Source organism: Ranitomeya imitator, chromosome 3 (assembly GCF_032444005.1).
Source record: "Ranitomeya imitator isolate aRanImi1 chromosome 3, aRanImi1.pri, whole genome shotgun sequence".
In the NCBI taxonomy this organism is placed as follows: Eukaryota; Metazoa; Chordata; class Amphibia; order Anura; family Dendrobatidae; genus Ranitomeya; species Ranitomeya imitator.
The window spans coordinates 785,278,808-785,301,063 of record NC_091284.1 but is presented as its reverse complement, the minus strand read 5'-3'; the positions used below and the strand labels follow the sequence as shown (position 1 = coordinate 785,301,063).

Below are 22,256 nucleotides of genomic sequence, written 5' to 3'. Positions count from 1 at the left end.
GTGATATAAAAAATAAAAGGAACAACAAAATTATTAAAACAATACATAAAAGATTTTAAAAAAGTAAACCGTTTTTGACATTTTCTGACAACAAATTCCCTCACAAGTTATTTACCATTTGGCACAATTGAAGTCAACACTCAATGGAAATTTGCAGCGTCAGCCTGTTAATCACTTTAGGTCATCACTTTAGCAGGTTTTTAGATCAAGACTAGCTTATCAAATGTCGGTCTTGATAAATTCAGTGCTTGTAAAGCTCAAAAAAGCCATTCAATTCAGCTTATAAGTTTTCTTCTTTTTTACTTAAATGCAGGCTAAACATTGTTTTTGCAGTTGGGTTTTAAATATAAAAGTGCACCCTTTGCACATTTAGAGGCTCCTTGTTTCCTTGAATATTTCTGCATTCAGAACGAGTCGAGCGAGAATCCGTCATTAAGCTCATTTTCACCGAGAGCATCTGTCTTTCTTTGACCACGAAAATGTATGCATTTAATGTGGTTGGTCAGGCTTGGGGTTCTACGTGGCCACAAAGACATGGCCATTTCTGCACATGTGGAGACATCCTACGATCTTGGTCTACACTCATGTCTCTCCTTTCTTCTAAAGGTTTTCTTACCAGCATTTATGATGATTGGCGCGGGTGGAGAGGGATGCTGTGCCAACAGATGCGGGGTAAGAAATAACATGTCTAATTAACATTCAGGAAATTACATTAAGGAGTTTTCTCAAGGCTGGAAGTTGTCCCCTCCCCTATCCATAGGTTCAATGTCCGATCAGTGGTGGTCCGAGCACTGGATCTAAGAAAAAGTTTTGAAGTGGGCACCATCCAAAAAATCTTAGCTATAAATATTGTGGGTTCACTACCAAGCATGTAATATATACACCATAAAGAGGAAAGAGCAGTACATGCACAAAAACGGTTGGAACACCACAAATCAATAATTTCAAAAAATATCAAATTTTATTTATACACAAAAAGTACTACACACAGTTAAAAACATCTAAAAAACTACTCCAACAAGTAGATATATCCAAACTTCCATGTTTAAATACAATATGTCTGGCCATCAACATTTGTTTGCACCAAAATAATTATATAGTAAAGATGCTGCATATATCTGAAACAACAAAGAAATTTCTATTGCAGATTGGCGGAATCCTCATGGGGGCTCTTATTAGATCTATGACCGCCCCATACATATGGGTGTTGGGCAAAGGACGCTCGCTTGATAACACAAGAAATCTATAATGCAGCTATTTTGCATGTTCTGGTATTTGTCAAAATACGGTTTAGTCAAGCTGTACACATATACATAGATTACAAATCTAGCTGTGAGTTTGCCCTAAAAAAGTGCTCACACATACATCAAATGACATAATAGATCAAAAAAACCCCAAGAGGCATTTAAGCAAAAAGGCGGTGAACACAGAGCTGTATACTTTACCCTAACCGGTCCATTAAAGTCGCCCCCTGGTCCCTAAAGCAGCGGTGCAGCCAGAACATGGAAGATTAAAGGACCCACGCGTTCCGACACATACACTGTGTCTTTCTCAAGGTGAGTGTACTTATTGCGTGTAATGCTGGCTATTTAAGCCTGAAAAATTAGATTTACCTGCCGGCAGGTGTGAGAGAGGCACCTCATGGCGGTGGTGTCCGTGCTGATCGCACTAACCCGGAAGTATACTACAAAGGTCATCTTACATCACTGCGCTTGCGCGATAGTGTTCAATTCAGTGCGCTTGCGCCTTCCATTATCAATACGTTGTGTTCATAGGCGCTTGCGCGCTGGAGAACTATGTCTCCCAAACTTTATTACGGCGCCTGCGCACTGAGGGTACAGATCCCTGTCCCTTCTTACATTTACGCTAAGTGCGTTGAGTTTTCACAGTTATGTACATTCTACCTTCCATGTCTATGATTCCCATTTCGTGCACCTGCGCATCTCACAATGGATGCCCCATGTTCATATATGTTTGCGCACTGGTAAACGTATATCCTTTGATACAGATTCTGACTCCTGCACGCTACAGATATAGATCCTCTTCCCTATTGCTTCGAACATTTACTCGAAATTCAAAGGTGCTTTATGTGCAGGGTCCAGGGTAAATGGTAAGTCCCATTTCAATATACCTGCATAGATGGACCACTTGGTCTATATTAGAAAAAACATATATACCCGAAGGGATGATGAAAAAATTTCTGCGGGCTTCATAAAAGATTTTGCCCACACACCACAACATATGCATGATAGATAGTCTCAGAACAATTAGCTGTTGCCAGTAGCCTGGTCCCAAATATGCTACGGATCACCAGAGTGTCCGTCTTAAAAGAAAAGGCTGTTTTCAGTCATGTGGTCTCGAACCTGCAACAGGTCCCCAGAATATCAGTCTCAAAAGGGAAAGCTGTTCCCAATAATGTGGTCTCAAGTTTACCACGGAGTTCGTGGTCCCCAATATGTACTGCAAAAAGCAGAAAAAAAGCAGAAAAAAAAACATTTTGACAAATACCAGAACATGCAAAATAGCTGCATTTTAGATTTCTTGTGTTATCAAGCGAGCGTCCTTTGCCCAACACCCATATATATGGGGCGGTCATAGATCTAATAAGAGCCCCCATGAGGATTCCGCCAATCTGCAATAGAAATTTCTTTGTTGTTTCAGATATATGCAGCATCTTTACTATATAATTATTTTGGTGCAAACAAATGTTGATGGCCAGACATATTGTATTTAAAACATGGAAGTTTGGATATATCTACTTGTTGGAGTAGTTTTTTAGATGTTTTTAACTGTGTGTAGTACTTTTTGTGTATAAATAAAATTTGATATTTTTTTAAATTATTGATTTGTGGTGTTCCAACCGTTTTTGTGCATGTACTGCTCTTTCCTCTTTATGGTCCGAGCACTGGAACCGCCACCAATCCTGAGAACCAAGGCTCTGAAGAACCCTGTGTGAATGGATTGTTGGTCGATCATGTGCACTGCCATTCCTCCTTAATGGGAGCGCTGGAGATATCTGATCACATCCCTATGGCACTCCCAGTACGCATGATCAACCTCTGTTACATTCACAATTTTCTTTTCAGAGCCCTGATTCTCAAGATCGATGTGGGTCCGAATGGTGAGACCCCCAGTTATCAGGACGTTATCTCCTATCATCCTGTGAAAACAGGTCGACAAGTACTAAGTTGAATAAGGAAAACACTCGTTCGTTGAGTGAAATGATTTTTAAGCTTGCTTGTAAGGCTGCCGTCACACTAGCAGCATTTGGTCAGTATTTTACCTCAGTATTTGTAAGCCAAAACCAGGAGGTGGTGATAAATGCAGAAGTGGTGACGGACGTGTTTCTATGATACTTTTCCTCTATTTGTTCCACTCCTGGTTTTGGCTTACAAATACTGAGGTAAAAAACTGACCAAATACTGCTAGTGTGACGGCAGCCTAAATCATCCTTCTCGACAGCACATCATCCTGTGTAAACATGACATGTGCTGTCGAGAACAATGGCAGCCTATGAGCACAGAACAATCTAGAAACGATTGTTTTGTGGGCATCTGAAGCTCGGTAAGCCAATCTCAGCAAACTATTAAGACTACGGTAACTCTGATCGGCGGTCGTTTACGGCTGAAGTTCGGTCAGTGAAAACAATCCTTTACTGAGACTCTGTGTGTTATATGCCGAGCCCATTTTAGTCCTGGTTGACCCAGTATTTAGTTCAGTTGCCTAGTGAACAAGTTTGAAAACCCCCTGAGGGCAACATTTGCATTTCTCATGTTGGGGGACTCAGTAATAACATGCAATTCTCGACTAACCAGTGGTCACTGAGTGAGGTTCTACTGGTGCCTGGCTGACGATAACTGAGTGACTCAATCAGAGGAGCCATTTATTGGGCTGTCCAGTTTTACGTCTAGTGCTAGCCAAAGGAACCACATTGCAAATACTAAGGGAAACTGTAAAATCACTTGCAATGGACTCCTGTGGTCCTCCAAGGTGGAGAACCAGATGTGACATGGCCATGGTGCCCATGTTCTTATCTTGCCTGATGGATGGTGCACTACAGTCTCAGGGTGAATATAGATTTTCATAGGTAACTTAGGTACCCTATAAGGAACATTACTTAACATTATGGCCTTGTTCCTATTTTGCTATATGTCTATGTGCACCATAATGAGATGATCATGTTTGTGGGTCACCAGATGTTCCTGACTGTAATCCTGTCCGCCCTGGGCACCATTGGAGGAGGGTACTGTGTGGTCATCTCAGCCATGGGTTTGGTTCATGGACCTCTGTGTGACACAGGAGATGGTGAATACATATATCCCTTCCGGAATGATACAGATGAGTAAGTGTCCTAAGCATCACTAAGGTTATATATACAGTACATGGTCAATTTCTGAAAACTTGGAAATTCTCATCCAGCCTTTCTTAAAGTCATTCATGGACATTTCTGAATTATAGGGAGCGCACATGGGGCACATGCCTCAGAGCCTCAGAGCCTGGGACGTTGGGGGTCTCTATCAGACTTTACCATCCTAACAAGGATTTTTCTATTCTAGTTCCTAAAATGACACAGACATGCATACTAAGAAGGGATTGTATAGTTGGTAGCTCTGGCTAATTCTAGGTTGTGAATTATGACTTTCAAAAAGTTACAAAAACTTACAAACTCACTCCAAATAAAAAAGGATAATCATGAAGAATTACGCCCTTACTCTAGACAGTATTAAAATGTGCCAAATTTACCAAACTGGGTCATGCAATTTTTTGCCTTTTTTCTGTACCATTTTCGACACTTTGTCAGTCTATTATGTAATTGGCTTTTGTTTTTTTTCTTTTTAAATCTGTAGCCTGAAATTTCTGTTGCAGAAACAAACCTTTGTGGGCTTTTACCATTTTAATGGAGACCTTTAAAGGTAATCTGTCAGTAAGATCAAACCCCATACTGCATATATGGGTATGCAGGTCTTTGAAAGCTAAATTCTTCAGCACCTTTATGTCTTCTATCTGTTGCTGCATTTCCATGAAATCAGTGAGGTTGTTGCCCCACATAGCACCAATCTCTTTAGTTTAATTGATAGCTCATTGTCTGATTTCCATGCCTGAGATTACAAAGACAAGAGACTTATGAATCAAGCTGAAGAGGTTGGTGCTGTGAGGGGCATCAACTTCAGGAAACAAACCAGAGCACACACCCAGAGCACTTAATGCCTTGTTCTAAAGATTTAAAACACTGATTTCTCAAGAATGCAGCCACAGATAGAAGATATAAAGTTGTCGATACATTTAGCATTAAAATACATGTATGCCCATAAATGTAGTTTGGGGATGAGGGGGGGATTCATCATACTGACATATTCCATTTAAATCCGCAGCATAAACTACTACCTTAGCATTGCTTTGTTGCTTTCTTTTGGGAAGTTTCCGGAAAAAAAAATTAAATAAAACGTGCATAAACACACTTTAGTAAATGTGGATAATATGCGCAAATTTTAGATGCAAAAATGCTGCAAATTGTGGATTAGAAATACACGCATATAACTGGCATTATATAAACAATGTGTGAACTAAGTCCAAAAGTAGGGGAAAATGTGGCGTGGTTGGTAATGCAAATAAAGTTTCGGACAGATTTATAGATAGCGACTTTCGTGATGAATTCAGCTTCTCATAAATGTGGTAAAACTTGTAAAAGAGTGTTTTATGACCAAATTCTACAGCCTTTAGTTTGGTAAATTCCTCTCCGTGATTGTAAAATGTTAGATAACAAATGGGTGGTCACTTACAGACACCTATAGCAAAAACATCTCCTGACTGAGTATTATGTTTGTTTTTAAACTCATCATCTTGGGCTATGTTGAGTCAAGATGAAAAGTAAGGAAGGACACGTCTTTATTAGACTTTTCATCTCTAGGAACCAAATCTCTCATCCCAGATTTCTTCTGGCAAATGTCCACCAATAATCGAACGTGCTCAGGAGCAGAATTCACTCCAAACAGCGAGGTTACCAGCTGTGCTGTACAGCGTAGGACTGGAGCACCTTGGGCCCACCAGAGAAAATCATTCTTGGGGCCCACTATGTAGCTACATAGAAATAAATGCAAGGCCACCAATTGTGCGGTAAAACGCACTAATACCAGGGTATACCGCCGACCCTGAGCACATGATGATAAAGACCACACTGTTGCAAAGTCCCATACACACGTAAAGAGATTGATACTAGCGCGCCCGCGTGCGCCTCTGAGACCCTTTTATATGTCCAGCTCATGTCTAGTCGGACAGGACCTTGCTTGCGGACCAATCCAGAGCTGCCACATCACCAGAGTAGCTGACGACCGACAACCAATGAGACGTTACCACATCAGGAGCATGCTCAGTAGGGTCTCCAGAGCGTTCGCTCGTCGCTGCCTACCGCTGGTTACAATAGGCTTGGCTGAAGAGCCAGCAGTAACCAGATGAACAGCACGAGCCTAAGCAAGATGCTGAGACTGACGTCTATGCTTGGCAGCACCTGCAGTGGCAAAAGCTGAATGGGAGACCGCTAATGCAGACAAGGCTTGGGATCTACCCTGTGAAGCGGGAGAATACCAGTGCCTAACACCCCCTCATAGAGTATTATGCAATCAGAACTCACTGATATACAGTTGTGCTCAAAAGTTTACATACCCCGGCAGAATTTTTGCTTTCTTGGCCTTTTTTCAATGAATATGTATGATAACACCAAAACTTTTTCTCCACTCATGGTTAGTGGTTGGGTGAAGCCATTTATTGTCAAACTACTGTGTTTTCTCTTTGTAAATCATGACAAATCAAAACATCCAAATGACACTGATAAAAAGTTTACATACCCTGGTGATTTTGGCCTGATAACATGCACAGAAGTTGACACAAATGGGTTTGAATGGCTACTAAAGGTAACATCCTCACCTGTGACCTGTTTGCTTGTAATCAGTGTGTGCAGAAAAGCTGAGTGAGTTTCTGGGATCCAGACAGACTCTTGCATTTTTCATCCAGCCACTGACATTTCTGGATTGTGAGTCATGAGGAAAGCAAAAGAATTGTCAATGGATCTACAGGAAAAGGTAGTTGAACTGTATAAAACAAGAAAGGGATACAAAAAGATATCCAAGGAATTGATAATGCCAGTCAGCAGCGTTCAAACTGTGATTCACAAATGCAAAATCAGGGGCGCTGTAAAAAAAACACGGTCAGGTAGACTAACAAAAATTTCATCCACAACTGCCAGGAAAATTGTTCAGGATGCAAAGAAACACCCACAAATAACATCAGCTGAAATACTGGACTCTCTGAAAACTAGAGGTGTGGCTGTTTCTAGATACACAATAAGCAGGCACTTGAAGAAAAATGGGATGCATGGTCGAGTCACAATGAAGAAAGCCATTACGGCGTAAATGCTACAAAGTATCTTGCCTAAAATATGCAAAACAGCACAGATACAAGCCTCAAAACCTCTGGAACAAGGTAATTTGGAGTGATGAGACCAAAATTTAACTTTTGGGCCACAACCAGAAACATTACATTTGGATAGAGGTCAACAAGGCCTGTGATGAAAGGAACACCATTCCTACTGTAAAGCATGGAGGTGGATCACTGATGTTTTGGGGATGTGTGAGCTATAAAGGCACAGGAAACTTGGTCAAAGGTGAAGGAAAGATCCATGCAGCACGTTATCAGCAAACATTGGAGGAAAATTTGCAATCACTAGCCCGGAAGCTGCGCATGGGACGTACTTGGACCTTCCAACATGACAACGATCCAAAACACAAGGTCACGTCGACCTGTCATTGGCTACAGCAGAACAAAGTAAAAAAAAGGGGAAAGAACCATCCGATCAAACGGACCAAAATTAAAAATCAATACTTTATTAAGTGATACTGACAATATTAAAAGCCAAAAAAGGACAATGCATGTTATAAAAATCTGAATTGTAAGGCAGCACATCCATTACATTATTAAATATATAGAAAAATTGCCAATAATAATGCATTTAAAATGCGTGAAAGTGAAACAAATGTGTAAATTAAGTGTATTTCAAAGTGCAAGGAAAAAAACAATATTTTTTTGTGTGCAAAAGATTGTTTGGACTGTTTGATTGGTTGGTTCTTTCCCTTTTTTTGCTTTGTTCATTCCCGATTGTCCGTGATTCATTTCACATGATCCTTTGCTGGTGGTTGTCGCACTGATTCAGTTACTTCTATTACACAATTGCGTTAGGTTTAGTAGTTTTTAAAATCCCACATCCTAGATATCACTGAATGAAATATTCCAGTTGTAAATCTTTATTCATTATATAGTGGAATGCGTTGAGAACAGTAAAACCTAAAAATGATCAACACAAATCACAACTAATATCCCATGGAGGTCTGGAGTTGGAATGATGCTCAAAATCAAAGTGGAAAATCAAATTACAGGCTTATTCAACTTCAGTGGAAATGCCCAAAGACAAGGAAATAATGCTCAGTAGTGTGTGTGGCCTCCACGTGCCTGTCTGACCTCCCTACAATGCCTGGGCATGCTCCTGATGAGGTGGCGGATGGTCTCCTGAGGGATCTCCTCCCAGATCTGGACTAAAGCATCTGCCAACTCCTGGACAGTCTGTGGTGCAACGTGACATTGGTGGATGGAGCGAGACATGATGTCCTAGGTGTGTTCAGTCGGATTCAGGTCTGGGGAATGGGCAGGCCAGTCCATAGTTTTAATGCCTTTATCTTGCAGAAACTGCTGACACACTCCAGCCACATTGTCAGTTCTTTTGGAACTCCTAAAGTGAACCCGCAGAACCACAACAACGAACCTCCCAAGGGTGAGCTGGCCAAGTGGACCACCCCCAATACAGGGAGTGTTAGGGGCAGGCCCGAGGGAGACTATTGCCACAGAAGCTGATACCCGGGGACAGGAAGTACAAGCGGAAAAGACGCAGAACTGGCTATAATGGAGATACAGGACTGACTGGCAATGACTGAGACTAAGAATAGGCTGGATATGGTGGACGCCCAGGACGGACTGGATATGACGGAAACACTGGACAGGCAGGGTATGGTGGAAACACAGGACAGGCAGGGTATGGCGGAAACACGGGACAGAGCTAGGTATGGCGAACGCACAGAACAGGACAAGGTATGGCGAATGCACAGGACAGAGCAAGGTACAGAGGGACCTGGGTCAAATGAGGACAAATGACAATCAGGCATGGAGCAGAGGAAGGAGTTACCTTAAATAGGAGAGACACAAGTACTTCCGGGTTAGGGTCCTCCAGGGTCAAAGAGAGAAGCGGCACGCCAGCATAGCAAAGAGGAAGTGCGCGTGCGCAGAAGGAGATGGAGTGTGCATGCGCACCCGACGGACACAAGTAAGCAGCGGAGAATCAGGAGGAGAAGGAAGAATGCGTGCCTGCAGAAGGAGCGCACCGGAGAGGGTAAGTATGTCGGCGAGCGGGGGGCGGAGTGGCAGGCGGGGTGGTAGGAGCGGTGGCGCTGAGCGGCGCCGTGACACACATGAGGTCTGGCATTGTCCTGCATTAGGAGGAACCCAGGGCCAACCACGCCAGCATATGGTCTCACAAGGGGTCTGAGGATCTCATCTTGGTACCTAATGGCTGTCAGGCTACCTCTGGCGTGCATATGGAGGGCTGTGCAGCCCTCCAAAGAAAAGTAACCCCACACCATTATTGACCCACTGCCAATCTGGTCATGCTTAAGGATGTTGCAGGCAGCAGATCGCTCTCCATGGCGTCCCCAGACTCTGTCACATCTGTCACATGTGCTCAGTGTGAACCTGCTTTCATCTGTGAAGAGCACAGGGCACCAGTGGCGAATTTGCCAATCCTGGTGTTCTGTGGCAAATGCCAAGCGTCCTGCATGGTGTTGGGTTGTGAGCACAACCCTCATCTGTGCACATCAGGCACTCAGACCATCCTCATGGAGTCGGTTTCTAACCATTTGTGCAGACACATGCACATTTGTGGCCTGCTGGAGGTAGATTTGCAGGGCTCTGGCAGTGCTCCTCCTGTTCCTCCTTGCACAAAGGCTGAGGTAGCGGTTCTGCTGCTGGGTTGTTGCCCTCCAACGGCCCCCTCCACATCTCCTGGTGTACTGGCCTGTCTCCTGGTAGCGCCTCCAGCCTCTGGACACTACGCTGACAGACACAGCAAACCTCCCTGCCACAGCTCGAATTGATGTGCCATCCTGGATGAGCTGCACTACCTGAGCCACTTGTGTAGGTTGTAGAGTCCGTCTCATGCTACCACAAGTGTGAAAGCACAACCAACATTCAAAAGTGACCAAAACATCAGCCAGAAAGCATTGGTACTGAGATGTGGTCTGTGGTCCCCACCAGCAGAACCACTCCTTTATTGAGGGTGTCTTGATAATTGCCAATAATTTCCATTTGTTTTCTATTCCACTTGCACAACAGCATGTGAAATTGATTGACAATCAGTGTTGCTTCCTAAGTGGACAGTTTGATTTCACAGAAGTTTGATTTACTTGGAGTTATAGTCTATTGTTTAAGTGTTCCCTTTATTTTTTTGAGCAGTATATATAAAAACCCACAATACTTACCTCTCCTCCTCGTTCCCACGCTGATTCTGGCTCTGCTCTGGTGTCAGGAGCTGCGCTGCGGGCACACGATAAAGTGATGTCAGCAGCAGAGGGGAATGATGGGAGAGGGAGCGTCATCTGACACTCTCTCCTCCATTATTGCTTTCAACCGTATCGTTATCTATGATGACGATACAGTTGAATGTGGCACGCACTGGGAGGCGGCGCTGGTGCCGGGCTCCCCTGACTTAATGCTCCATAGCGGCCGTGTGGGCTGGGAACCCCTGGTGGAGCGGGGGCTCTGGTCTGCGGGTCCTAATAGTGGGCAGCGTTAGCCAGCTGTCGCTGCTAACAATGCCCGCTATTAAAGTGAAATTAATATTCACCCCTCTCCACGCCCAGGGGGCGTGGGGAAGAGTGAATATTAATTTCTCTTTAGCGGCAGGGACAGGCTTTAGCCGCAACAGCCGGCTTTTGCCTCCTGTCACCCGCTGCTGCTCCGCTGGCACCGGTAGCCCCCATAACAGCTGCATGGTGTGACGCCACTTGCTGGGGGCCCCTGGAGCAGCAGGGGCCCTAGGCAGCTGCTGGCCCTATATGCCAGCAGGTGTCAGTGCCGCTTCTCAGGTGGGCCAGTCTGACCCTGGTGCTGTACAGCCATTACCTGAGTCTAACTGCTACGATCACAGCAGTTTAACTTCCTAGATGTCACTGTCAATTGTGATAGCAGCCTTTAATAGGTTTTTCGCTTTCAGTAAAGTTTACCCCAAACACTCTAAAATTCTTAAAATAAGAAACGGAGCAGGTTCTCGGCCTCCCAGTATTCAGTGCCCTGTGTCCTCGGTGCCACTGCTCAGGCTTTGGTATTTTGGCTGGGGCGGGAACGTCACTTCGGCAGCGCACATCCCAGCTGCAGGCAATCACTGAACTGAGGGTTTTTAGAGTGTTTGAAGACAGGGGAGCGATTGTATTGTCATGGCTGCCAGGGGCCTACTGAAGACTTCTGTGTCTGCCTTGTTTTAACATCTTTGAAGCCAAGCCTATGGTTTCATAGGAGATAACAATTTTAAAATATTACAGACTAATAAAACATGTAAATATATTTTATACATACAGGGGTTTCTCACAAAATTAGAATACCATCAAAAAGTTAATTTATTTCAGTTCTTCAATACAAAAAGTGAAACTCATAATCATCATCATTAACAGAAATAAACACTTGAAAGAGATCACTCTGTTTGTAATGACTCTATATAACATATGAGTTTCACTTTGTATCGAAGAACTGAAATAAACTTTTTGATGGTATTCTAACTTTGTGAGAAGAACCTGTATATTTAAGTATTTAGTGTATAAAAGTTTAAATTCGGCTCCTTTGTTTTCGAACATAAAATCTAAAAAAACCCACATATTTGATATCGCTGCATGCGTAACCGTCCGCACTACTAAAATATAATAATTACCATACTAGCTATTGAACCAGTTCTACGCCCGGGTAGCGAGCATTTATATTGGTATATGGTCTCCATTCTGGTATGTGCTGCTCCATCCTGCGCCTCCATTCTGTCATGTGCTGCTCCATCCTGCGCCCCCATTCTGTCATGTGCTGCTCCATCCTGCGCCCCCATCCTGTCATGTGCTGCTCCCATCCTGCGCCCCCATTCTGACATGTGCTGCTCCCATCCTGCGCCTCCATTCTGACATGTGCTGCACCCATCCTGCGTCCCCATCCTGTCATGTGCTGCTCCCATCCTGCGCCCCCATTCTGACATGTGCTGCTCCCATCCTGCGCCCCCGTTCTGTTATGTGCTGCCCTATTCTGTCATGTGCTGCTCCCATCCTGCGCCCCCGTTCTGTCATGTGCTGCTCCCATCCTGCGCCACCGTTCTTTAATTTGCTGCTCCCATCCATATGCCCCATACGCTGCTCCATAAAGGTTTATGGCCCCCATAAAATGCTCCATAGTATATGCCCCGTACACTGCTCCATAAAGGTTGATGGCCCCCATAAGATGCTCCATAGTATATGTCCTCGTACACTGCTCCATAAAAGTTTATGGCCCCCTTAAGATGCTCCATGGTATATGCCCCCATACACTGTTGTGAATTCTGTGGCAGAGTTCACTCCTGTGGTCACAAGTGGTACTTCGGCTGATTCTCTCTGGGATCTTCCGTTTGTGGAGGAAAGTGGTACTGCAGCTTCTGAGTTTCCTCCCTCAGGTGATCTGGTGAGCTCGTTAGCTTCTTCTCTACTTAACTCCACCTGATGCTTTGATCCATGCTTCCTGTCAATGTTCCAGTGTGGGACTTGTTTTTTCCCTGGATCATTCCTGTGGCCTGCTGCTCTGCAAAGCTAAGTTTTGCTTATGTTATTTTGTTGCTATTTTTCAGTCCAGCTTGCTTTATTGGTTTTTCTCGCCTGCTGGAAGCTCTGAGACGCAGAGGGACCACCTCCGTACCGTTAGTCGGTGCGGAGGGTCTTTTTGTCCCCTCTGCGTGGTTATTTATAGGTTTTTGTGCTGACCGCAAAGTTATCTTCCCTATCCTCGTTCTGTTCAGCTAGTCGGGCCTCACTTTGCTAAATCTGTTTCATCTCTATGTTTGTGTTTTCATCTTACTCACAGTCATTATATGTGGGGGGCTGCCTTTCCTTTGGGGAATTTCTCTGAGGCAAGGTAGGCTTATTTTTCTATCTTCAGGACTAGCTAGTTTCTCAGGCTGTGACGAGGCGCCTAGGTTCTGGTCAGGAGCGCTCCACGGCTACCTTTAGTGTGGTTTGATAGGATTAGGGATTGCGGTCTGCAGAGTTCCCACGTCTCAGAGCTCGTTCTATTATTTTGGGTTATTGTCAGATCACTGTATGTGCTCTGACCTCCATGTCCATTGTGATTCTGAATTGCCTTTCATAACAGTACAGGAAGCCCAAAAGTGCTAATGATTCTCAATAGAAGGAAAAAAGAAGTTCTGAGACCATTTTTTTTTCTTTGCACTGTGATTTGTCTTTTTTTTTTCCCCTAGACATTTGGGTGGTTCAGGACACAGGTGTAGCAATGGACATTAAAGGTCTGTCTTCATGTGTGGGTCAGCTCACGGCAAGAGTTCAAAATATTCAAGATTTTGTGGTTCAGAATTCTTTGCTAGAACCGAGAATTCCTATTCCAGATTTGTTTTTTGGAGATAGAACTAAATTTCTGAGTTTCAAAAATAATTGTAAACTATTTCTGGCTTTGAAACCTCGCTCTTCTGGTGACCCAATTCAACAGGTTAGGATCGTCATTTCTTTTTTGCGCGGCGACCCTCAGGACTGGGCATTTTCTCTTGCGTCAGGAGATCCTGCATTGAGTAATATCGATGCGTTTTTCCTGGCGCTTGGGTTGCTGTACGATGAGCCTAATTCAGTGGATCAGGCAGAAAAAAATTTGCTGGCTCTTTGTCAGGCTCAGGATGAGATAGAGGTATATTGTCAGAAATTTAGAAAGTGGTCAGTGCTCACTCAATGGAATGAATCTGCGCTGGCAGCAATATTCAGAAAGGGTCTCTCTGAAGCCCTTAAAGGGAACCTGTCACCTGAATTTGGCGGGACTGGTTTTGGGTCATATGGGCGGAGTTTTTGGGTGTTTGATTCACCCTTTCCTTACCCGCTGTCTGCATGCTGGCTGCAATATTGGATTGAAGTTCACTCTCTGTCCTCCGTAGTACACGCCTGTGCAAGGCAAGATTACCTTGCGCAGGCGTGTACTATGGAGGACAGAGAATGAACTTCAATCCAATATTGCAGCCAGCATGCAGACAGCGGGTAAGGAAAGGGTGAATCAAACACCCAAAAACTCCGCCCATATGACCCAAAACCAGTCCCGCCAATTTCAGGTGACAGAGTCCCTTTAAGGATGTCATGGTGGGATTTCCTATGCCTGCTGGTTTGAATGAGTCTATGTCTTTGGCCATTCAGATCGGTCGACGCTTGCGTGTGCGTAAATCTGTGCACCATTTGGCGGTATTACCTGAGCTTAAACCTGAGCCTATGCAGTGTGATAGGACCTTGACCAGAGTTGAACGGCAAGAACATAGACGTCTGAATGGTCTGTGTTTCTACTGTGGTGATTCCACTCATGCTATCTCTGATTGTCCTAAGCGCACTAAGCGGTTCGCTAGGTCTGCCACCATTGGTACTGTACAGTCAAAATTTCTTCTGTCCGTTACCTTGATCTGCTCTTTGTCATCGTATTCTGTCATGGCATTTGTGGATTCAGGCGCTGCCCTGAATTTGATGGACTTGGAATATGCTAAGCGTTGTGGGTTTTTCTTGGAGCCCTTGCAGTGTCCTATTCCATTGAGAGGAATTGATGCTACGCCTTTGGCCAAGGATAAGCCTCAATACTGGACCCAGCTGACCATGTGCATGGCTCCTGCACATCAGGAGGTTATTCGCTTTCTGGTGTTGCATAATCTGCATGATGTAGTCGTGTTGGGGTTGCCATGGCTACAAGCCCATAATCCAGTATTAGATTGGAAATCCATGTCGGTGTCCAGCTGGGGTTGTCAGGGGGTACATGGTGATGTTCCATTTCTGTCAATTTCGTCATCCACCCCTTCTGAGGTCCCAGAGTTCTTGTCTGATTACCGGGATGTATTTGATGAGCCCAAGTCCAATACCCTACCTCCGCATAGGGATTGTGATTGTGCTATCAATTTGATTCCTGGTAGTAAATTCCCAAAAGGTCGATTGTTTAATTTATCCGTGCCTGAGCACACCGCTATGCGCAGTTATGTGAAGGAATCCCTGGAGAAGGGGCATATTCGCCCGTCATCGTCGCCATTAGGAGCAGGGTTCTTTTTTGTAGCCAAGAAGGATGGTTCGCTGAGACCTTGTATAGATTACCGCCTTCTTAATAAGATCACGGTTAAATTTCAGTACCCCTTGCCATTGTTATCTGATCTGTTTGCTCGGATTAAGGGGGCTAGTTGGTTCACAAAGATAGATCTTCGTAGTGCGTATAATCTGGTGCGAATTAAGCAAGGCGATGAATGGAAAACTGCATTTAATATGCCCGAGGGTCATTTTGAGTATCTCGTGATGCCGTTCGGACTTGCCAATGCTTCACCAGTGTTTCAGTCCTTTATGCATGACATCTTCCGAGAGTACCTGGATAAATTCCTGATTGTGTACTTGGATGACATTTTGATCTTCTCGCATGATTGGGAGTCTCATGTGAAGCAGGTCAGAACGGTTTTTCAGGTCCTGCGTGCTAATTCTTTGTTTGTGAAGGGATCAAAGTGTCTCTTTGGTGTGCAGAAGGTTTCATTTTTGGGGTTCATCTTTTCCCCTTCTACTATCGAGATGGATCCTGTTAAGGTCCAAGCCATCCATGATTGGACTCAGCCGACATCTCTGAAAAGTCTGCAAAAGTTCCTGGGCTTTGCTAATTTTTATCGTCGCTTCATCTGCAATTTTTCTAGTATTGCTAAACCATTGACCGATTTGACCAAGAAGGGTGCTGATGTGGTCAATTGGTCTTCTGCTGCTGTGGAAGCTTTTCAAGAGTTGAAGCGTCGTTTTTCTTCTGCCCCTGTGTTGTGTCAACCAGATGTTTCTCTTCCATTCCAGGTCGAAGTTGATGCTTCTGAGATTGGAGTAGGGGCTGTTTTGTCACAGAGAGGTTCTGGTTGCTCAGTGATGAAACCATGCGCTTTCTTTTCCAGGAAGTTTTCGCCTGCTGAGCGAAATTATGATGTGGGCAACCGAGAGTTGCTGGCCATGAAGTGGGCATTCGAGGAGTGGCGTCATTGGCTTGAAGGAGCTAAGCATCGCGTGGTGGTATTGACTGATCATAAGAACTTGACTTATCTCGAGTCTGCCAAGCGCTTGAATCCTAGACAAGCTCGTTGGTCGTTATTTTTTGCCCGTTTTGACTTTGTGATTTCGTACCTTCCGGGCTCTAAAAATGTGAAGGCGGATGCTCTGTCTAGGAGTTTTGTACCCGACTCTCCGGGTTTGTCTGAGCCGGCGGGTATCCTCAAGGAGGGAGTAATTGTGTCTGCCATCTCCCCTGATTTGCGGCGGGTGCTGCAAAAATTTCAGGCTAATAAACCTGATCGTTGCCCAGCGGAGAAACGGTTTGTCCCTGATAGGTGGACGAATAGAGTTATCTCTGAACTTCATTGTTCGGTGTTGGCTGGTCATCCTGGAATCTTTGGTACCAGAGAGTTAGTGGCTAGATCCTTTTGGTGGCCGTCTCTGTCGCGGGATGTGCGTACTTTTGTGCAGTCCTGTGGGATTTGTGCTCGGGCTAAGCCCTGCTGTTCTCGTGCCAGTGGGTTGCTTTTGCCCTTGCCGGTCCCGAAGAGGCCTTGGACACATATCTCTATGGATTTTATTTCTGACCTTCCCGTTTCTCAAAAGATGTCAGTCATTTGGGTGGTCTGTGATCGCTTTTCTAAGATGGTCCATTTGGTACCCTTGTCTAAATTGCCTTCCTCCTCTGATTTGGTGCCTTTGTTCTTCCAGCATGTGGTTCATTTGCATGGCATTCCAGAGAATATTGTTTCTGACAGAGGTTCCCAGTTTGTTTCGAGGTTTTGGCGAGCCTTTTGTGGTAGGATGGGCATTGACTTGTCTTTTTCCTCGGCTTTCCATCCTCAGACTAATGGCCAGACCGAGCGAACCAATCAGACCTTGGAAACATATCTGAGGTGCTTTGTTTCTGCTGATCAGGATGACTGGGTGTCCTTTTTGCCTTTGGCTGAGTTCGCCCTTAATAATCGGGCCAGCTCGGCTACCTTGGTTTCACCGTTTTTCTGAAATTCTGGGTTCCATCCTCGTTTCTCTTCTGGACAGGTTGAGTCTTCGGACTGTCCTGGTGTGGATACTGTGGTGGACAGGTTGCAGCAGATTTGGACTCAGGTAGTGGACAATTTGACCTTGTCCCAGGAGAAGGCTCAACTTTTCGCTAATCGCAGACGCCGTGTGGGTCCCCGACTTCGTGTTGGGGATCTGGTTTGGTTATCTTCTCGTCATATTCCTATGAAGGTTTCCTCTCCTAAGTTTAAACCTCGTTTTATTGGTCCGTATAGGATTTCTGAGGTTCTTAATCCTGTGTCTTTTCGTTTGACCCTTCCAGATTCTTTTTCCATACATAACGTATTCCATAGGTCATTGTTGCGGAGATACGTGGCACCTATGGTTCCATCTGTTGAGCCTCCTGCCCCGGTTTTGGTGGAGGGGGAATTGGAGTATATTGTGGAGAAGATTTTGGATTCTCGTGTTTCAAGACGGAAACTCCAGTATCTGGTTAAATGGAAGGGTTATGCTCAGGAAGATAATTCCTGGGTTTTTGCCTCTGATGTCCATGCTCCCGATCTTGTTCGTGCCTTTCATGTGGCTCATCCTGGTCGGCCTGGGGGCTCTGGTGAGGGTTCGGTGACCCCTCCTCAAGGGGGGGGTACTGTTGTGAATTCTGTGGCAGAGTTCACTCCTGTGGTCACAAGTGGTACTTCGGCTGATTCTCTCTGGGATCTTCCGTTTGTGGAGGAAAGTGGTACTGCAGCTTCTGAGTTTCCTCCCTCAGGTGATCTGGTGAGCTCGTTAGCTTCTTCTCTACTTGACTCCACCTGATGCTTTGATCCATGCTTCCTGTCAATGTTCCAGTGTGGGACTTGTTTTTTCCCTGGATCATTCCTGTGGCCTGCTGCTCTGCAAAGCTAAGTTTTGCTTATGTTATTTTGTTGCTATTTTTCAGTCCAGCTTGCTTTATTGGTTTTTCTCGCCTGCTGGAAGCTCTGAGACGCAGAGGGACCACCTCCGTACCGTTAGTCGGTGCGGAGGGTCTTTTTGTCCCCTCTGCGTGGTTATTTATAGGTTTTTGTGCTGACCGCAAAGTTATCTTCCCTATCCTCGTTCTGTTCAGCTAGTCGGGCCTCACTTTGCTAAATCTGTTTCATCTCTATGTTTGTGTTTTCATCTTACTCACAGTCATTATATGTGGGGGGCTGCCTTTTCCTTTGGGGAATTTCTCTGAGGCAAGGTAGGCTATTTTTCTATCTTCAGGACTAGCTAGTTTCTCAGGCTGTGACGAAGCGCCTAGGTTCTGGTCAGGAGCGCTCCACGGCTACCTTTAGTGTGGTTTGATAGGATTAGGGATTGCGGTCTGCAGAGTTCCCACGTCTCAGAGCTCGTTCTATTATTTTGGGTTATTGTCAGATCACTGTATGTGCTCTGACCTCCATGTCCATTGTGATTCTGAATTGCCTTTCATAACAATACACTGCTCCATTATGGTTTATGGCCCCCATAAGATGCTCCATAGTGTATGCCCCGTACACTGCTCCATTATGGTTTATGGCCCCCATAAGATGCTCCATGGTATATGCCCCCATACACTGCTCCATTATGGTTTATGGCCCCCATAAGATGCTCCATAGTATATGCCCCGTACACTGCTCCATTATGGTTTATGGCCCCCATAAGATGCTCCATGGTATATGCCCCCGTACACTGCTCCATTATGGTTTATGGCCCCCATAAGATGCTCCATAGTATATGCCCCGTACACTGCTCCATTATGATTTATGGCCCCCATAAGATGCTCCATAGTATATGCCCCCGTACACTGCTCCATTATGGTTTATGGCCCCATAAGATGCTCCAGTGTGTATGCCCCATAAGATGCTCCATAGTATATGCCCCATATGCTGCTGCAATATATATAAAAAAAAATACCATACTCACCTATGGTCGCTGGGCGCCGAGTGCTGGGGGGCCTGAGCAGGTGGGGACACCGGCGCGCTGTGGGGGTCAGGTGCCAGTATCGCTGCCAGCTCAGGCCCCCCAGCACTTACTATATTCACCTGGCCCCGTTCTACCGCTGCGCGCCGCCATCTTCCCGGTCCTCTGGCTGTGACTGGTCAGTCAGAGGGCGGCGCCGGCGCGCATTAAGCGCATCATCGCGCCCTCTGAACTGAAGGTCACAGGCCGAGGACCGGGAAGATGGCGGCGCGCAGCGGTGGAACGGGGCCAGGTGAATATAGCCGATACTTACCCTCTTGGCGGTCCCTGCTTCTCTGTTGGAGATCGCGGTGTGCGTTCAGTGTTTACGCATACCGCGATCTCCTGGGAGCGTCACTCTGTGGGGGCCAGACTGCACCGGCGCTTGCGCAGTCTATAAAGGCTTCGGACAGAGTGACGCTCCCAGCGTTATATTATAGATCTCATACAGTAAACTCCAAAGCAAAAATAAAAATGGCAGAATTGCTGTTTTTTTATGCCCTTTAGGCTTCATAAGGAGAGATAAAAAAGCTTTTACCCCAAAACAAAAACCCTAATACAGTTCTATACTGACAGAAAATTACAGTAAAAATCGAAAGTGAAGAGGGGTTCACTCTGATTCTGTCACACAAGGGCCCACATAAAACATAAACCCGAAGACGGGCCCTGGGCGCTGTAATTGTGGCCATTTTGGTTTGGTCTCCTAGATATCACTAAGGTGTTGTCATAGCAACACTGGATTAGAGCTTTAGGCTATTGGAAAGTCTTTCACTTCTTAAATATGGCGCAAAGTACAAAGTAGATTTATGGAGTTCCCCTTCACGTTACATATATTATACTGAAGGTTCATGATGAATTCTGTATTCAAGCCTTTGTGACTCATTTTCTAAAGATGCGTAATACCTACTAATTGCCACCAGATGGCGGTGCTTCACTGTTCACTATGTCTAGTGACTGGCTCCTTCATGTTGTTTGCAGCTTGTGATTTCACCATATGACATTTCTCTGCCTACAGGGACAATTATCTCTTCAATCATGACTCTTGGAGCCTGTGTAAAGAACCTGAGAAGGTTGTGCTGTGGAACATTGTCTTATTCTCCATCCTCTTAGGGATCGGATTCATTGAGGCCATATTGTGCCTCATTCAAGTCATTAATGGCATCGTCGGAGTGATCTGCGGCACTTGCATGAGAAAAAGAAAAATCAGTGTACGTCATCTGCTTATACATTAATACCGCAAAAATAATAATAGTAATATCGCTCTATGTAGTTCTAAAATCTAACATACTACAGCTATCACCACCCACATGTACAACACACATGATCATAGCCACCCTAACATAAGTACCACCATTCGTCATGATCCCGCTACACTGTGACATCCCTTCAGATATTTGTAGACAGCCATTAAGTCTCCGTAAAGCCTTCTTTTTTGCAAGCTAAACATTCCCAGATCCTTTAACCTTTCCTTGTAGGACATACAGTACTTTTGCAGTCCGCTCACCATCCTGGTCGCTCTTCTCAGAACTTGCTCCAGTTTTTCAATGTCTTTTTTTAAATGCAGTGCCCAAAACTGGACACAGTATTCCAGATGAGGCCTGACCAAGGAGGAGCAGAGGGGGATAATTACTTCATATGAGGCTCTATCTAGGCTCTAGGCTTCTCTTAATACAGCCGAAAAGTGTGTTTGCCTTTTTTGCTGCTGCATCACACTGTTGACTCATGTGCAGTCTGTGATCTATTAGTATACCCAAGTCTTTTTCACACGTGCTGTTGCTTAGTTCTATTCCTCCCATTCTGTAGATGCAATTTTTTACTTGCCGAAATGTAAAATCTTGCATTTTTCTCTGCTAAATACCATTCTATTAGTCGCTGCCCATTGTTAAAGCTTATCTAGATCCTTTTGAATCCTTTCTCTGTCTTCCTGTATTGTTAGCTATCCCTCCCAGCTTTGCATCATCTGCAAATATGATCAGTTTACCTTCAGTTCCCTTATCTTGATCATTTATATATCATTCATCATGCACAAGTCAAATCATCACTACTACCACCATTCATCATGAATAGTCATATCTCTCTACTTCTCACATAGCACATACAGTCCATATATCTTTATTGGCCCTTATGTCGCTGTCTCATATACCATACTGCCACTACGTGCATATATAACACATATGTAGTGTTACACAGTATATACTGCATAGTCCTCATTTATATGTTGCTTTCTCTTGTTTCAGACAACTACGGCGTGAACCTGAAGACTGTGGAGAAGTAGAGAAGGGCACAACTAGAAAAACTCCAGTCACAAATTAAAAAAGGAAAAAAGAATTCAAGATAGAATATAGTGTTTGTACAGATGTAACAAAGCTAATTTTATAAATGCAGTAAAAGTGACTGTCACTTAGTAGCACCCATTGTGATATGATGATGTGTTGTCTGCGGTGCTGCGGGTCTGCGCTGACTTATCACCAAGGGTTGTCAAGTCTTATGTAAATAAAGCTGAAATGTACGGCGTAATTTATCATGAAAATCGCCTCTGTGCTATTATTCCTTTCCTCACCAGTATCTCTGTTTGCTGTCATTGAATAAAAATATTCTCATTTAACTACAATATGCCAGATTAGACCAAATGGGGAAGTGGAAACCACAAATACAACAAAAACGATCCAATATATATGTACATTAGGTCTTTTATTGCATACATGACAGAAAAAATGGGGTTCATGGGGAACATGTGCAAAAAAACAAGCAGAAAGTGCAATCGTGCAAAAACGACATTTGGACCAGGACAAACCACATTTAGTAATTGTATTTACCATATATCATATATTTTATGCAATGCGAAAGAGCTGAAAGTAGGAAGGCACTAAGGCGGCTTAAAGGCAGACAATTCACACTTAAGCGTAGGATTCTATTTAAGACATATATGGCACAAAACCGAAG

General features: G+C 44.5%; 1 protein-coding gene across 1 annotated transcript in view; it reads left to right on the top strand.

The window, feature by feature from the left end:
* The window catches only part of LOC138672355 (transmembrane 4 L6 family member 1-like), a 51,422-nt gene extending 29,561 nt beyond the window's left edge, over nt 1-21,861 (top strand). The window contains exons 3-6 of the mRNA XM_069760297.1: nt 607-672; nt 4,197-4,342; nt 20,329-20,521; nt 21,551-21,861. Of these exons, the coding sequence (XP_069616398.1) occupies nt 607-672; nt 4,197-4,342; nt 20,329-20,521; nt 21,551-21,565 (420 nt within the window). The 3' untranslated portion in view covers nt 21,566-21,861. The remainder of the gene's footprint in view (nt 1-606; nt 673-4,196; nt 4,343-20,328; nt 20,522-21,550) is intronic.
* The last annotated feature ends 395 nt before the right edge of the window (nt 21,862-22,256 follow it).